Source organism: Aotus nancymaae, unplaced genomic scaffold (genome assembly GCF_030222135.1).
Source record: "Aotus nancymaae isolate 86718 unplaced genomic scaffold, 86718_ANA_hifiasm-v0.15.2.pri h1tg000083l, whole genome shotgun sequence".
NCBI lineage: Eukaryota > Metazoa > Chordata > Mammalia > Primates > Aotidae > Aotus > Aotus nancymaae.
Genome location: NW_026988498.1, coordinates 2,556,079 through 2,574,838, shown reverse-complemented (window position 1 = coordinate 2,574,838; position 18,760 = coordinate 2,556,079). Strand labels below are relative to the sequence as shown.

The window sequence follows — 18,760 nt, the reverse complement described above, 5'->3', positions numbered from 1 at the left end:
CTAGCTACTCAGTAGACTGAGGTGGAAGGATCACTTGAGCCTGGGAGGAGGAGGTTGCAGTGTGCCAAGACTGAGCCACTACACTCCAGCCTGGTGACAGAGCAAGACAAAAAACCCAAAAAGATGTTCATTAGAGTGGTATTTATAAAGGCAATGTAAAAGCAAATCTAGGTGGTTTTACAGTTAGGAAATACTTGTGTAAATTATGACACATTCGCTTAATGAGAATATAGTTAATTATTGATCATGAAAATTATGTTAACAAGGAGGAAAAATGCTTACTGATTAGGGGAATAATATTACAGGTACTAGAACCAATACACAATTACAGAAGAAACAATAAACCAGTAACAGGAAAAAACTAGGCATCAAATTTATGGGAGAAAACGTTAAATGACTAGGAATCAGCAAAAAACACCTCTACCATGGGGTGCCTTCCCTTCTGAAGAACTACCAGCCCTCAGGATCAGCACCCACTCCCCTGGTCAGAAAACGGTAACTCAAGGGTAAGCTGCAGCCTCGGCCAGCCCCAGAACACAAGCAGGACAGACAGCAGATGGAGCCCAACCCAGAACACGGACACAAAATGAAGACAGGCAGGAATGTGCCTATGGGGCTGTCCAGCCTGATGCAGCCCTTCCCATAAGTGGTGGGGAGGACAGGCGCACCTTGCTAAGAAACTGTCTTGATAGCATTATTATTAATCTTTTGGTCATTTTTCATCAAGCAGTTTTGTGCAATGCATGGTGGTGTTTAAATGACCACAGTTATTATTTGAATGCCATCTGTGAAAAGATAAAAGCATACTTAAATAGTAGGTATAATTTAACTAGTTTATCTATTAAACTCATTTTACCTCATTTTGTCTAGTTTTAACTATGATTTTGAGTTATCCTTTTCCAGATCTTCTTCCTCCTCAGTAACCCAATTTATAGAGTTGACCACATCTGTTTGTTTTTAAGCATATGTAAAATCATTGGAATCATAAAGGTTAAGGTGGTAGAAGAGGGTTTTTTTTTTGAGACGGAGTTTCGCTCTTGTTACCCAGGCTGGAGTGCAAGGGCGCGATCTCGGCTCACCGCAACCTCCGCCTCCTGGGTTCAGGCAATTCTCCTGCCTCAGCCTCCTGAGTAGCTGGGATTACAGGCACGCGCCACTATGCCCAGCTAATTTTTTGTATTTTTAGTAGAGACGGGGTTTCACCATGTTGACCAGGATGGTCTCGATCTCTTGACCTCGTGATCCACACTCCTCGGCCTCTCAAAGATTACAGGCGTGAGCCACCGCGCCCGGCTAGAAGAGGGTTTTTTTAAAAAACCCCTTTCTCTGTTTTAATCCACAATAAATCAGTAAGTATTAACATTGTTTATGATAGCAAAGAATGAGAAACCCATATATCCAGCATTAAAGGAATTAAATTATAGTCCATCTACACAAGGGAACACAGGGAAGCCATTAAGATGATCACACAGTCCTGTATTTTTTGACACAGAGTCACAATGTATTGAGTAAGAAAAGCAAGGTAGCAGAAGGCAGAGTAGGCAAAGAATGGAAAAACAAAGTTTTTCACTTCTGGAGCGTATGACTGCAGGTAATTTTTCTTTCTGCATATCTCTAGTTTCTGATTTTTCTACAACCATTTTCTTTCAAACAGATAAATTTTACAATTGGCAAAACAAAAGTAAAAATTAGGTGGAAAATAATATTGACTAGGTTTCAAAGGTCTATTGAGGAGACATCTGTTAAGAGTGGCTGGGCACGGTGGCTCACCCTATAATCCCAGAACTTTGGGAGGCTGAGGTGGGCGGATCATGATGTCAGGAGTTAAAAGAGCATCCTGAGCAACATGGTGAAACCCCGTCTTTAACAAAAACACAAAAATTAGCTGGGCATGGTGGCACGTGCCTGTAATCCCAGCTACTCAGAAGGCTGAGGCAGGAGAATCGCTTGAACCTGAGAGGCGGAGGTTGCAGTGAGCCAAGATTGTGCCACTGCATTCCAGCCTGGGCCACAGAGAAAGACTCCACTTCAAAAACAAAACAAAACAAAACAAAACATACATGCAAAATAAGACACATGGAAAACAGGAAATGTATCAAGGTCACAGGCAGGTGCAGGCTTACCTTCAGCCCAGCTGCTACATGCGGTGGAGTGTCCACAATTTGCCGGTCATCTGAGGAACCACCTCGTTTTAGGTCAATGACTGGGGCAAGAACCGTACTTTGTTTTGTCCTTTGGCTCTAAGATCATCAAAAACAAGGAAAACATAATGAAGTGCCAAACTAAAATTCATACTACTTGCAAAAAAGATTTTCTTTCTGTTCCTTCACCAAACCTTGGAGATATGAGAAAACCATAATCTTAAAACAACAGCTTTTTCATTACTATAATCATATACTATTTTCATTCAGCTTTTTACAAAACATGAGTTTTTCTCAATTTCTTGAAGGGTTTACAGTAAACTTGGTCACTTTCAAAAGATACTTGGGAATGAGGGTTTTGTTCCCGCTTACTAGGATAAAGAATCCCATCCTACCTCCTTTATTATGAATCTACAAAAGTTTTTAAAAGAAAACAATCATTCATATACAATCAATTATTGTTAATGTTCTACCATACTTTCTTGACCTTACACCTATATTTTTTGCTAGACCATTTGAAAGAAAGTTGGAGCTATCATGACACCTCACCCTAATCTCCTGAAACTGTGGACATTCTCCTACGTGCTATTACCATCCCCAATAAAATCACTAATTCCCATGGCATTTCCAATCCAGTTCATATTCAGATTCTCCAAGATATCCCCAAAATATCCTTTAAACAGTGGATTTTTTTGAACCAGGATCCTACCAAAGTTCCTGAAATGCTTTTGGTTTTAAGCGTCTTGATTGAGAATAATCCCTCTTCCCCATCATCACCATCATCTCCTCTTGTTTTTTTCCCTCTGATATGATCTTGTAAAATGCTGTTTGTTCTCAATCTGTCTAATAACTACCCAGTTATCTAGTTTAGCTTGTCCCTCCATGCCTTGAAATTCCTGAAACTTGGAGGTTAAAGGCTTGATCGAATTCAGGGTAAAGCTTTTATGCAAGAACACTTCCCAGGTGAGGCAGTGTGCACCATCCTGCACCACACAGCAGACACACTGCTGAAGATGTCTATCAGCAGTGCTAAGGTTGATCACAGGGGTATGGTGGTAAACATTAGATCTTTTGATTAGAAAGGTTTTTTCCTCTTGCAATTTAAAGTGTTATAAATTTTCATTACCACTACAAAAGGCACAAAATAAGCCTTCATCTCTCTTGAATACAACAATGCTTATAAATTTAAGCAAACAAAATTTAATCCAATTAACAACTCACAAAGTAAATACCAAACTTTGAAGAATGGAAGGGGGCTTTATTAGAATCACATTTCTTTTTCTTTTTCTTTTTTGAGACGGAGTCTTGCTCTGTTGCCCAGGCTGGAGTGCAGTGGTACGATTTTGGCTCACTGCAACCTCCGCCTCCCAAGTTCAAGCAATTCTCCTGTCTCCTCCTCCAGAGTACCTGGATTACAGGCACACGCCACCACACCCAGCTAAGTTTTGTACTTTTATTAGAGAAAGGGTTCACCATGTTGGTCAGGCTGGTTTCAAACTCCTGACCTCAGGTGATCCACTCTCCTGGGCCTCCCAAAGTGCTGGGATTACAGGTGCAAGCCATCATGCCCAACCAGAATCACATGTTTTCCATTATTATTTTTTTCTATTCAATATAGAGTTGGTCCTCTGTATCTACAGGTTCCACAACCAACTCCAGACTGAAAATATTCAGAAGAAAATAAAATAACAATGCAACAAAAAATACAAATAAAAAACCCAATACAGTATAACAACTTTTTACACAGCATTTACACTGTGTTAGGTATTGCAAGCAATCCAGAAATGACATAAAATATGGGAAGATGTGTGTTGGTTATGCGCAAACACACACCATTTTATATAAGGGACTTGGGCATGGATTTTGGTATCTAGGGGGGGTCCTAGAACCAATTCCTTGTGGACACCAAGAAACAACTCTTGTGTTTTTTCAAACGGAGATACAAATGAAACCACAGCTTCAAGTTTTCTCTACCAAATAAATACTTTTACAGGTTTGGCTAGGTCAATCTAGTATTCTGAGTAACTAAACAACCGAAGAGAAACGATGCAATCTCCACTTCCCTTTTTAAATAAAACCCACAAAACTAACTGTACCTAGCAATCTCAAAAGATGTTAGAAAATTAGTAGAAATAACTTCACAAACTACCTCAAGTTTTAAAAATCTGTATGAGGCCGGGCACGGTGGCTCATACCTACATCTTTTCTGCAAAGCAAAAGTTACACGAAATCTACAAAGATTTTATAAATTAACTTTAAAAACTTAAAGAGAAAAACGAGATTTGTTTTGCTAACCTACTCTTCATTTGCAACGAAAGCTTGTTTTAAAAAGACAAATACTGGCATCTAAAAAATTTAAATTTGGTAATGATTAATTTAAAAAGACAAAACCTAACCAACAGAATTGACAAAAGAAATACAAATTTTAAGACAGTTTTGCTTTACCTGTGAGTATCCTAATCCTAAAAACCCTCTCCTACAATACTGAGCAATCAAATGTAAGCACTTCCATGTATCTACTTATGTGCTAAAGGGAAAACAAAACTAAGTAGAACTTAAAAAAAACTGCATTACGGGAAATTTCAAACATGAAATTAAAGAGATTATGAATAATTAAGTCTCTACTTCCCAGTTTCAACAATTATCAACTCATGGGTAGCTCTGTTCTTCCCTCCCTCCCCTGCCCAGAATGGAATTGTTTCTAAGTAAATCCCCAAAATGACACCATTTTATCAGTAAATATTTCAATATGTATCTCTAAAGTACTTCCTCAACTTCAATTATTGCCTCACTGACAAGGAGCCTTTTAATACATTTTCCCTTACACATGAAATTTTCACACCACAGATACACCGTACACAATATGAGCAAGATTTTTTCATGCCCCAAAAGACCGATATTTGCTCTGTTTGGGGGGATATAGCCTCTATTACAAACGCATACTCTAAAACATAAAGACCCCTAAAACATAAGCAAACCATAATACTATTCTCATGCCTCCATTTTAATAGCAAATATCCAGTCGACAACTTTGTTTTTGTTTTACATGTTGAGTTATTTCAAGGACATCACCAATACCCAACCTGTACACAACAGAAACAAAAGCAATTAGCATCCAGACTACATATGCCTGAGGCCTTCACAACCCTCAATAATTCACACCCGCCGGGTGCGGTGGCTCACGCCTGTAATCCCAGCACTTTGGGAGGCCGAGGCGGGTGGATCACGAGGTCAAGAGATCAAGACCATCCTGGTCAACATGGTGAAACCCCGTCTCCACTAAAAATACAAAAAATTAGCTGGGCATGGTGGTGCGTGCCTGTAATCCCAGCTACTCAGGAGGCTGAGGCAGGAGAATTGCCTGAACCTAGGAGGCGGAGGTTGCGGTGAGCCGAGATCGTGCCATTGCACTCCAGCCTGGGTAACAAGAGTGAAACTCCGTCTCAAAAAAAAAAAAAAAAAAAAAAAATTCACACCCAGCAGCCTAGGTAAATTCTGTGGACCTCCTTTCCAAAGTGCTGCTTCCAGACTACCTCCAATAAACCAGTTGGAATGCTACTTAAAAATGCCCACTCCTTGGGCTCCAGCCTAAACCAGAATTTACCAGACTATCAGGAGAATGGCTACAAAATCAGCACCTTCAACAAGTTCTCACTCAATTTTAGACCTCCAGTACTTAAGTTTGAAAAGCAGTATCACTGCTGGTTCAGGGTACAGTTCAGAGTACTGTTTTTCTTCATTCCTATCCCATGAAATGTTCCTATTCCCAGGAACCAGGAGCAGCAAAGTGGCTTTAAACTCCTCATTCCTCTCCCCCTATAAATGCTTAACACCATTTATCCAATAGAAAGGCAGAAGAGCAAGCTGAAACCAAGTTCCTTGTCATCCTAATGAGGAACCTGCTCTGGAGACTTCTGCTCTCGTGCACTGGGCTTGTCTTTACCTTTGCCTGAGTGAGAGCTGCCTTCTTCACCTGAAGCTGAGACTGCAGAAGTTTGAAGTTTTTGGACCAGCCTTCTGTTTTTGAGTCACTGGTCTCCACTCCTAGGTCATCGTACAGGGACATCTTTTCCTCAGTTTAATGCTGAAAGGCAAAAGGGGTGAGGATTAAAGAATGCACAATTCAATAAGGCTTTTCATGTTAAAATAGGTTATCATGAAATTTTAGAGGTAAAGGTCCAGGACCTTTCAGCAACAGAGGCCAAGACTGCTGGCTCTTCCTGATACATGAAACTACACCATGCATCATTTTTAAAATAACCTCTAGAATTCACTTTTCCATCTATAAGACTATGCAGTCAGGTGATCCATGAATGAAATCCTTCAGTGCTAGGACACACAATGAGGTACAATAAAAATCCAAGATTTGAGACATTAATTTCATGTATCCAATTTAAAAAAAAATTCTATTCATCTCAGTGTCAAAAAGTAGAAGCCTTACAAAAACACCAATTATCAGGTTGATTTAGCAAAATTAGCTACCCTTTTATAAAGAAAAAATTTAAACATACTCCCAGAGAAAGAAAATGACAGAAATGATCTTACATATAATTTTGTCAATTACGATTATCGGCGGGGGGGGGGGGAGTATTTAAGATAAATGGGTCATATCTTACATACTCTCAACTTCCTCATATCCCACCAAGTGGAAATTTATAATCTTTAATGATAGCGATTACAAAGAGACAATCAACAATCTGCATGTAAATGAGCAACACACAGCTTCCGTGTAGAACAGGGGAACATGTGAAAACAAAAACCCAGTCAGCAGGCACAAAGCATGACATGCAATGCAGCATTGGCAGCAGGCCCCATGAAAGCCCAGCACTGCACAGCCGGAGAAATGGGGGTTCAGGGAATGAATACACCCAAGGCCATAGCAGGAAGCCCCTTCCAACCCAGCCAGGCCAACTCCAGAGCCCTCGCCAAGGAACCCCAACTGCCACTTTTTAAAAAACCTCAACATTGTGAAACCTACCAACATGACTCACTTCTTCAAATAAGAAATCAACTGGCTGGGTGTGGTGGCTCACACCTGTAATCTCGGCACTTTGGGAGGCCGAGGTGGGCCTCAGGATCACCTAAGGTCAGGCGTTCAAGACCAACCTGACCAATATGGTGAAACCCCATCTGTACTAAAAATACAAAATTAACTGAGTGTGGTGGCACATGCCTGTAATCCCAGCTATTTGGGAGGCTGAGGCAGGAAAATCGCTTGAACCCAGGAGGTGGAGGTTGCAGTGAGCCAAGATCATGCCATTGCACTAAAGCCTGGGCAACAAAAGTGAAACTCCATCTCAAAACAATAATAATAATAATAATAATAATAATAATAAAGGAATCAATCTTACAGACAGAAAGAGAACATAATTTAAACAGAAACCCACAAGTTGCAAGTAAATGCTCAGCACAGTAGTTCCCAATTTACGGACACATTCCCAAAGTCTGTCAGTTCCTGGGGGCCCATAAAGCATTTTCCCACCGAAACCGTGTTATCCAAAAGCCTAATTTGCCTATGTTCTGTGACTCAGAAGAGGAGAAGGAAAATACTTAAGACATACCCTCCTTAGGTCTGACTCAGGGCAAGCATTCCTCTTGAAGGTATACTCTTACTTCTCAGCTCCCCCATTTTTACCAGGATTCTAAAACCCTGCCACCCCAACACCGTAGCTGATGTTGGTACCACAATGCATGGAGTGGGGGATGGAGTGCACACCAACTTCTGTTCCCTCGAAGAGTTGCCCTGGTCTTAAGTACAGTAACTCCCTGCCTGGAGTCAGCAACCTGCAAAACTGGTTACCACTTCTTAGTTTCTTCCATTCCTCATACATGAACCCTCAGATTAACTAAAACCTCTCCATTTTGATTTTTAAATGATAGGCATCCTCCGACCCCCCACTGGCGGTGGAGAAGCAGAGAAAGCGGACTCTCCAAAGGTGCTTGATGGCCAACTGCTCAAACGAATCACATAAGAATGAAAGCTGGGCACGGTGACTCATGCCTGTAATCCCAGCACTTTTGGAGGCATAGACAGGCGGATCACTTGAGGTCAGGAGTTCAAGATCAGCCTGCCCGACATAGTGAAACCCTGTCTCTACTGAAAATACAAAAATTAGCGGGACATGGTGGCGGGCACCTGTAATCCCAGCTACTCGGGAGGCTGAGGCATGAGAATCACCTGAACCTGGGAGGCGGAGGTTGCAGTGAGCCAAGATTGTGCCACTGCACTCCAGTCTGGGCAACAGAGCAAGATTCCGTCTCAAAAAAAAAAAAAAGAATGAAGGGATGCTGACAGACTCGCCTCCTGATTGTCGCCTTCAGTGCCAAACTGTACTTTTACTTTGATTCAGGAACTTGGGGATGCCCTGTGACATAGGCCTGGGGCACTGAGGCCAAATCAAGAAAAAATAACAAACTCTATTCCTTAACAAAGATAGGGCTGAAATATAACCATGTCCTCAAATTCTTGGAGGGAATGCCCCAGGGTCCACTTCAGAGCCTAGTTTAATACACTCTGAACTCCAGGAAAACCTAGATCCAGTTTGTTTTGTTCACTGCTCTATCCCCAGACTAAGATCAATGTCCAACCTAGAGCTAAAGAGGAAACGAGGCCAAACCGCAGTTCACACTCCATTTGCAAAGCCCTCCCAATTTCTCTCTTTAGAAATTTCTGGCCAACAATCACTATCCTGAAGGAAGATCACTGCACCAAATAGCTTTTGAGGCTTTTGTGCACTTTTCTTCCAGCTTACGCAGAACTCAAACTCACTGTTCACATCTAGATACATATCCTTAAATTTTAATGTAAAAAAAAAAACTCAACAGAGCAACAGCAAAGAAAAACAATGCTGAGAGTCCAGCTTAGCATTGTGGCTCCCAAAAATACTTCTTCAGAAATGACCATGTACCTTTCATCTAACTTAATCTTTTGAGCCCTCTTCATTCAATTGGTCACCAAACCACAGCCTATTGAGTATTGAGCTACGAGTTCTTTTGCTCCTTCTTTATTCTTAAAATGGAAGGGGAATACTAATACATCCTGAGAAATAAACAATGCCACTTTCTGGAAAATCACAGAGATCAATCAAAATTTCTTTGCAACTCAAATCAAACTCTACTTTAGATATTTGCTTTTCTCAATACAGACTATCTCCAATATGAAAATCTTAAATCCTTCAAAACCTAAAACATTTTGAGCAACAACATGACCCCAAAGTAGAAAATACCACCTGACCTCATGTGATGGGCCACAGTCAAAAATGCAGTTAAATCTTTTTGCATGCACAAAATGATTAAAAGTGGTGCTGCATATATTGTATATCCAGGCTATGTGTATAAAGTATAAATGAAGCATAAATGAATTTTGTGTTTAGATTTGGGTTACATCCCCAAAATATCTCATTATGTATATACAGGCATTTTAAAATCTAAAAATATCCGAAATCTGAAACCCTTCTGGCCCCAAGCATTTTGGATAAACCATTTCTCTTTATAACTTGAGAACTTCACCAAAAATGTTTATGAATATATTAGTGTTGAGAGAAATGGGTTAACCAAATGCCCATTAAACTTCAAGGGAAAAGATTCATTTATTTTTGCATCTACAATTTCTGTCATAGAGTAGGCATTTAATAAGCTTTACTAAAATACTAATACTGGGCCGGGCATGGTGGCTCATGCCTGTAATTCCAGCACTTTGGGAGGCCGAGGCGGGTGGATCACTTGAAATCAGAAGAGTCTGAGACTAGCCTGGCCAACATGGTGAAACATCATCTCCAGAAAAATACAAAAAATAGCTGTGCATGGTGGTATGCACCTGTAGTCCCAAGTACTCAGGAGGCTGAGGCACAAGAATAGCTTGAACTCAGGAGGCAGAGGTTGCAGTGAGCCTAGATCGCGCCACTGTACTTCAGCCTGAGTGACAGAGTGAGGTTTCACCTCTAAATAAATAAGTAAGTCTACTTAGCCACATGAATCAGCAGTGAAACTAAACAATGTCCACAGATTCCACTAGGTTCCTATAAAGAACAGGCAAAAGATTTAGAGGTGGATGATGGTAAGCTTGCACAATGTGAGTGTACTTTATGCCACAGAACTGGACACTTATAGCCAGGCACGGTGGCTCACACCTGTAATACCAGCACTTTGGGAGGCCAAGGCAGGTGGATCACCTGAGGTCAGGAGTTTGAGACTAGCCTGGCCAACATGGTGAAACCGCATCTCTACTAAAAATACAAAAACTATCTGGGTGTGGTGGTGCATGCCTATATTCCCAGTACTTGGGAGGCTGAGGCAGGAGAATTGCTTGAACCTGGGAGGCAAAGGTTGCAGTGAGCCGAGTTCATGCCACTGCACTCCAGCCTGGGTGACAGAGCAAGACTCTTGTCTCAAAAAATAAAAATAAAAAAAGAACTGGACACTTACAAATGTGTTAAAATGGTAATTGTATGTTTTACCACAATAAAAAAAATTTTTTTTTAAAGAAATAGGCAAAGAGGCAGCACTGGGGGGTAAGGGTAGGAGATAACCCCCAGTGAGGGGGGCAGCACTCCTCACCCTCCCTAGAAGAGTCAACTCTGATGGAAAGAGTTCTCTAAACTTTGAGGTTAAAAATCTAGCAGTGTGCTGGATCTTAGCTGCCAACAGTTCTTCCAGCTATAGATTCAATATTTAGCAAAAATTCAAAACTGAATTAATGAGGTTTTATCAAACACACATCTCCTCTGATTCCATGTCATTTAAGATGGCTGACTGACAATTCCAGTTGATTTGCTGCATTCTGCAAAAGCTTCAGAAACCATTAGGCAGCAAATCTCATGTTCATTTAAAGGTCCTCATTTCTCTTCTCAAACCTGTAAAACACTTTAAATATTAGAAACTGATGTCATCTTACCAGCATCTGCTAGTTTTCTGTAACACTGAGCTTATAAAACCAAATCTCTGCATCATAGCAAATGCAAAAGAGGTTTCTTTGTTTTTCTCATTTTTACTGAACTTTAAGTTCACAGAACAGGATTAATCATAGTAACAACACACTCTCATCCATCCACACAGGTATTACCTGCTTTTAATTATTATAAGGCTGCAAGCACCTGTGAATTCACCACCCAAAACAAAAGACAGGATCTAGACTAAGAAACCACACTCAACCATATGGCTCCCCCAACCCATTCATGCAATTTCCCTGGAATTCCGTTCTCATTATTTGCTTGCTTTCCTCCTTTTATATCATTTTATTTAGTTTTAGTTCACCGATTCCTTAAGAAGTGTGTATTCTTTATTTTAGCTATAGTAAGCATTTATGAATATACAATATTCTCCCCCCTGAAACTACTGAAATTAACAAGTGCATTAATAAAACTGCCAAGACCCAAACTTCCCCTAATTGGATGCTGACATATTACTTAGACAACATAACACATTTATTTCATTAGGTCTGCTGCCAGGTAACAAAAAGCTGTACTTCCTAACATTTGGATATATCATAAGAAGCCAGGATCAAATGTAAATACAAACCACTGGTTTTTATAACTTTAAAGTATTTGCTATTTCCTTCCTTTTTGTGGCAACACTACCGTTTGAGCAACCCACGTTTCGAATACGCTACATTTTTTCCTAAGAAACATAACAAACATGGTTCTGCCAGAAGGAAGAATGGTGACTTTTCAAGATTCCACCCAAGCTGGAAAGCATTTTTTTAAAACATGCAACCAGCAGGAAAAAGAACATGGAAGAGACTTCTCGGAAGCACCCCACCTACTTATCTTTACAGCACATCTTAGAAGCCTTTAGTGACTATTGACCCCACATAAAACTAACTCCCCCCAATTTGTTTCCTTAAGCACATTCAGGTCACAGCAACTTCGAGGGGTTATGCCGTCTATTGTTTTACATGCTGTCTCTTCCTGCAGTGTAAGCCCCCTAAGGGCAGGGGTGTTTTGATCTTCAGCTTTGTATCTCTAGCTTAGCACCATGCTTGAACATTGCAAGTGGCTCTATTAATATTTTCTAAACATGTTAGTGAATGGATGGAAAATGTTAGTGCACCTACTTAAATCACAACCTGCTTTTTTTTTTAGACGGAGTTTTGCTCTTGTTGCCCAGGGTAGAGTATGATGTCGCAGTCTTGGCTCATTGCAACCACCGCCTCCTGGGTTCAAGCATTTTTCCTGCCTCAGAATCCCGAATAGCTGGGATTAGAGGCATGTACCACCACACTTGGCTAATTTTGTATTTTTAGTAGAGTTGGGGTTTCTCCACGTTGGTCAGGCTGGTCTCAAACTTCCGACCTCAGGTAATCCACCCACCTTGGCCTCCCGAAGTGCTAGGATTACACGCGTGAGCCACAGCACCTGGCCACTGCAGATCTGCTTTTTGAGGACATAACTTAAGATAAGTGCGATAAAATTTAAGTTGTAAGCCATAATTAAGGAGAGAAAAACTACCACCACCACACAACCAGTAATGAGTCAAGGTCTGAGTTCTGAGCACCTAAAGAAGCAGGCTTGTTAGGAAGAAATATTTCTATTACTAAATAGATATTCATGCATCACAAAACAAAGCATACCTCTTTGAAGCCTAAGGAATATGGTAAGACTAGGCGCGGTGGCTCACGCCAGTAATACCAGCACTTTGGGAGCCCAAGGCGGGAGGATCACCGGAGGTCAGGATTCGAGACCAGCCTGGCCAATATGAACCCCCGTATCAACTAAAAACACAAAAATTAGCCGGGCGTGGTGCCGAGTGCCTGTAATCCCAGCTACTCGAGGCTGAGGCAGAGAATCATTTGAATCCGGAAGTGGAGGTTGCAGTGAGCCAGTTGCGCTGCTGCACTCCAGCCTGGACCATAGAGTAAGACTCCGTCTCAGGAGAAACAAAAAAAGAATATGGCAAATACACACAGAAAGGAACAGGAGGGGCAACAGGAGGGGTGGTGCACTTTGCTGTCCACAAAAAATACGGCAAAAAAGGCATCTACTTCATGTATAAGATCTACCATAACTTTCTAAAGAACTGAAAAAAATTTTCCCCATACCTTCATCTGCCCTTGTCAGTTTAATCTTTCCATTCATTCTCACACTCTGCTACTCCCAAAATGCCATCGGATAGAATTGCAAACACAATCCAATAGAGTCACCCGTAATTTAGGAGCATAACAGAACATCCTTCACTACTGACTATGACGGAAGGCTTGAGAGATGATTAGCCTGGGATCATCTGCTCCCTGATGCGGGGAGGTCTGAAAAATTCATATGCAGGGGAGAATGGGAAGGTAATTTAAACCAAACCAGGTAGAAAGAAATCCACTTTAAATAAAGCTGCATTTGGGAGTGCACAACAAGAGCCTCCAGAAAGGCTGTCTTTGGTTCCGCAGAGGTCCACGATCGCACCTGCTGTTACAAACTGGACAGCACGCAGCACCTTGCTTAACTAACTAAAAATAAAGCCCTCTCGTTTAGCTCATAAATTGTTACCCCATAATCCCTAAAAGCCGTCATTACGATCAAAATGTCTGCAGCCTTTATCAACTAAAAATCTGGAAACTGAGTTGCATCCTTTAAAAACTCCATCTGTTTGCGGGGAGCCAGTGCTCATGTACCCGTCTATTTGAGTATATGCGCATCCTGCCCTGATCTAGAATATCCTATTTTCCAATCATATGCCTGGCTCTCTAGCAGTAAGGACCCTCAACGGCGCTGCTTTGCCGCCAAACCTCCATGTTCTGACCGGACTACTCCTCGAAACACAGCACCCCCTCCCCAAACCTTCCTCTCTGCCTCACCTGCAGTTTCCAGAACGCACTACGGCGCTCCACTTCTGCTACTTTCGCCCTTACTTCCTCCGCTAGGAGCCTTTCTTCCCACCTCGCACATCTAACAAAGTACCTTCGAGACTCAACATAAGCATCACCTCCTCTCTCAAGATCTTGCGTCCTTCACCAAACCCAGCCTGGGTTTCCACGCCTGCTCTCCTAAAACCCAAACTCCTGCAAGCAAGGGCAGAACCTCGTTCCACCTGCATTCTCATCATTTCCCACCCTCTGGGCAGGAGGTGAAGCTCAAGGACTGCCTGGGGTCGGACGTGCGCGCTCAAACACCGCTCAAACGGCACGATCCGAGGCGACGCCGGGGTCCGGGCTGCCTTCCCGTCTCGGGGAGCTCCGGTGTCTGGGAAACGCCAACGTCTGCACTCCCAGTTCTGAGACCTGGGGAGGAATCGGCTCCTTTCTCTGAGCCCGGGAGAGAGGCAACTGTGCGGGGCCAGGTTGGGGGACACGCTCCGGGTCTAGGGACCGGGCAACTTCGTCAGGACCTGGTGCACGAAGTGGAGGCGAAACGCTCTTCAGTGCCGAAGAGCCCGAGGCAGACAGGAGGAGAAGGGGAAGAGGGAGAAGCCAGGGCCCGGGTCGCCGGAGGAGGCGGCGGCGGGCGGAGTGTACCGGGCCGCCACCGCGCGGAGAGGCCAGGGCCCACTGCGGGGACTGAGACCCGCGGAGGCTCGGCCTGCGCTGGCCCGGCGCCCACCCCTCGCGACGCGGCCTAAAGCCTCGGCCTCGCGTCCAGCGCTTCCAGGGAAGGCGCTCCCGTTTCGGGTCCCGCCAGGCCGCCCCCCCGGGGCCGCCAGGGCGCGACTTACCCGGCCCGCCCGGCCGACTCTGCCCATGGGCCGCGGCGGCGGCAGCGCGGAGCCGGGCGGCACTCCGCGGAAACCCGCCGGCGGCAGGAGCCCTTGGCGGCGCCCACCCTCCGCTGAGTCCTCAGGGGGCTCGGCGGCGCGGGGTCAGAGAGCGCGGGCTGCCGGGAGAGCGCCCGCGCCTGCGCCTGCGCCTGCGCCTAGACCTGCTTTGGCCTCTGCGCCTGCGCCGAGGGCGCCTTGCCGCACTGCCCCCTGCCCGCGGGAGGACCGCACTGCACGCTCTCCTCAGCAGGCTTCCTCTTCTACCACCAAGAGGTGTCGCCTGGGCACACGTTTTCGAAATTCCACAAAGTTTGAGGAGCGCGCGGCAGCGCCCCCAGATGGTAAGGAGGAGAAGTGGTCAGAGGCCGCGCTTTCTGATGGGGGGAGGTGGGAGAGTGAGTCTCTCCAGGTCTCTCGATCTCATTCATTCAAAACCACTCCTACATAAGCAAAATTTGAAAACAAATCTGCATAGGCGAGATGCTGGTAAAAGGATGGCAAGGAGCACGGGGTTGAGCATAAGATTAAGGAAACAGATGCCGCGATTGGGATACAGAAAAGAATGTCAATGCTATAAAACCTCGGTCTTTAAAAACAACATCGCTGACAGAAGTAGGGAGGGGAAGGGAACGTGGGACTTCGGGAAAATATGATTTTTACATCTGTAATTGGGTGTCAAATAGAGTTCAAGCCGATAAGTCAAATAGTAGAGATTTAAGCAGACGTCTTAGTCCGAAGGAATATACCAAGATACTATAATCCATTAAAATCCAGTGATTAAGAAAATGGGAAATGAGGGGGAAAAAAAGAAATATAATGGAGAGGCAAAAGAAAACCAAAGAAACAGAGGATTAAGGACGTCATGGGATGGTATAATTCTGAGGGCAACGCAGAACAAAACTACAAATCTTTCAAATAATACACACACACACACACACACACACACAACCACAGCAAAACAAACAAACCAACATAGGGAAATATTTGAAAAACTTACAAAACAGAAAGCATAACCAAACTATATGACAGAACAAGACCAAATGTCTCACAGGAAGAAATACAGATCTAAGCTTACCTATTAAAAAAGACAACCTCAGATTGGAACACAAACCATCGTGCAACTAAATGTTGTATAAAAGAAAGTGCTGGCTGGGCAAAGTGGCTCATGCCTCTAATCCCAGCACTTTGGGAGGCCGAGGCAGACGGATCACCAGGTCAGGAATTCGAGACCAGCCTGGCCACCATGGTGAAACCCCGTCTCTACTAAAAATACAAAAAATTAGCTGGGCATGGTGGCATATGCCTGTGATCCCAGCTACTTGGGAGGCTGAGGCAGGAGAATTGCTTGAACCTGTAGGTGGAAGTTGCAGTGAGCCAAGATCGCACCACTGCACTCCAGCCTTGAAACTCTGTCTCAAAAAAAAAAAAAAACCAAAACAAAAAAAAAGTGCTAAAGCAAAGTTATTCTGAGTTTGAAAATACAAGACTGGAAAGGATATGCAAGGAATATGCAAAAAATAAACAAAAATCAGGAATCACAAACAACTTACTCAAGGTTGATTTCAGGGCAAAAAGCATTAAGTAAGATTAAGAAGGGCATTTTATAGTCCTGAGAAGCACAGTTCACAATAAAGAAAAAACAGGAGAATCTTTGCACCAAATAACATAATCTCGTTATTCATAGCAAACACTGTAGGACTGAATGAATAGATAGAAAGAATTGGCACACTCCTTGCCAGACTAAGGGTACAGAAAGTAAATGAGGATTGAGAAGACCTAAAAATACAATTCCCATGACAGATCTAACAGGTCAAACACTGTCTTCTAAATTGACATTATATCTTTTCAAGTGTCTAAGGAAAATATTCACAACGATTAATCATATTTTAGACCACAGAGAAAAATCTTAATATAGTCCAATATGTAGAATCATGAGTAATCTTATCTGATCACAATTCAATAAAAGTAGAAACTAATGAAAAAACAGAAAATAAAACATTCCTACCCCTGGAATATTTTTAAATGCTTAAATAACACTTGGACTAAAAAGGAAAACAAACTCAAAATAACATAACACCTAGAAAAGTAAGAAAATGACACACCCATGGGATTTAGTTCAGATAGTACTAAGATGACAATTCATGGTTTTAAATTTTTGTATTAGTTAAAAATGTGAAATAAGCTAAATGAATTAAGTGCTTGTGCAAGAAACTAGAAATAAAATAAAAATGTGAAAAGCAGAAGGATGTACTTGGTCAATAAAAGAAGCAGAAAATAATAGTGTGTAAACAGAAAAAGGAAGAAGAGCAAAGATAGGTGTCTAAGCTGGGTCTCTTCCCACCCCCGATCGAAGCAGGAGTGTGCAAAGGCCCGTGATTAGGAGGCTGAGCGCCTGCAGGATTTCCTCCAGGTTGAATCTGCTGTCTACCGGTTCTTCCTAATCTGCTGGGCGTCTCCACTCTGCAGTCTGAGACCACTCCTTCCTCCCTTTTTGGCTGAAGATTTGTGCATTTGTTCCCAACTTATTCCATCGTACACACACAGGCAACTTTTTGATTTACAGACCCTAGATACAATTACATCCATTGTTTAGGAATTTTCTAGTTACTCCCAGGAGGAAAACTGCCTTACTTCATCTCCTAGCACGTAAGCAGTCGCATGCTTGTCTCCATTTCCTGCCAACAGTAACAAATATCATCTTCATTTTATGCACTGAGAATCCAAAGCTTAACACGGTAGGGGAATAGAACCCAAGCCATGCAATGATTAGGAAGCACACGCAAAATGGTGGAGCTTTAGAAGAGGGACGAGGCAGAGGCTCTGGGGCACCCCATCGAGGCTGGAGAGCGAACAGAGGTAGTGACACTTGGGTAAACAAGTCCTATGATCTCCAGCTGTGCTCAGCTCCTGGCTCGAAGCAGGCAGCAGCAGATGGTAATTCATCGACAACTGGGAATTGGCAGGGCAGATGTTCCAGGAAGAAAGAAGATGGGGTGGTGTTTGGCAGGAAAGGCTGGGTGAAATGCTACAGTAGGCAGGATGGACAGAGCCAAGGGGACCCCGAAGCAGGGAAAAGAAAGGGGTGAGGTCCCTGGGAAAACAAGCTAGTTAAGGCAATTTGATCATGATTATAATTTGATCAAAAATAAATATTCCCAAGGATTCTGTGTGTAGTGATGCTTTTGGTGCACCATGGAGAATGATTTTTGCCTCCTCTTTTATATCTCTAAGCAACTTCATCCATTTCAGAAATTTTAAAAGTGTTTTTCAATATATTTTTTGTCTTTTGAAATCATCCTCTACAGTTATTCCTGCTCTGTAATGTTTCTAATAGCAAAAATGTAGGGATGAACTAAATAGCGAACAATAACAACTTACGGAAATTCAGTTATGTTGAGAAACAAATAATTTAAATGGAAGGATCCCGCTTTTGTTTTAAAAATACATAAATATATACAAAGTATCTAAAAGATATTTTTCAGCATGGTTTGCTCCAAATAGGGATTATGAGGATTCTTTATTTAAATTTTTTGACTTGTTTGCATTTTTATCTCTGAGTAATATGCTTGCATTGCTTTCATAGTAAAAATAATGAAAGAAGGCCAATTGAGGTAGCTCACACCTGTAATCCCAGCATTTGGGAGGCCGAGGCAGGTGGATCACTTGAGGCCAGGAGTTCAAAACCAGCCTGGACAACATGGTGAAACCTTGTCTCTACTAAAAATACAAAAATTAGCCGGGCATGGTGGTGGGTGGCTATTATCCCAGCTATTCAGGAGGCTGAGGCAGGAGACTTGCTCGAACCTGGGAGGCAGAGGTTGCAGTAAGCTGAGATCTCACCACTGCACTCCAGCCTGGGTTGGACTCTGCTTCAAAAATCAGAAAAATAAAAATAAAAATATAATGAAGGAGATTATCAATTATTAAAGTACATAGAATTT

The 18,760-nt window shown here is 42.7% G+C and overlaps 1 protein-coding gene across 1 annotated transcript in view; it reads right to left on the bottom strand.

Annotated features, from left to right (window-relative positions):
* RBM17 (RNA binding motif protein 17) overlaps nucleotides 1-18,760 on the bottom strand; it is a 54,699-nt gene that overhangs the window by 14,258 nt on the left and 21,681 nt on the right. The window contains exons 2-3 of the mRNA XM_064369035.1: nucleotides 6,085-6,225; nucleotides 2,124-2,240 (exon numbers count right to left, since the gene is read on the bottom strand). Of these exons, the coding sequence (XP_064225105.1) occupies nucleotides 2,124-2,240; nucleotides 6,085-6,207 (240 nt within the window). The 5' untranslated portion in view covers nucleotides 6,208-6,225. The remainder of the gene's footprint in view (nucleotides 1-2,123; nucleotides 2,241-6,084; nucleotides 6,226-18,760) is intronic.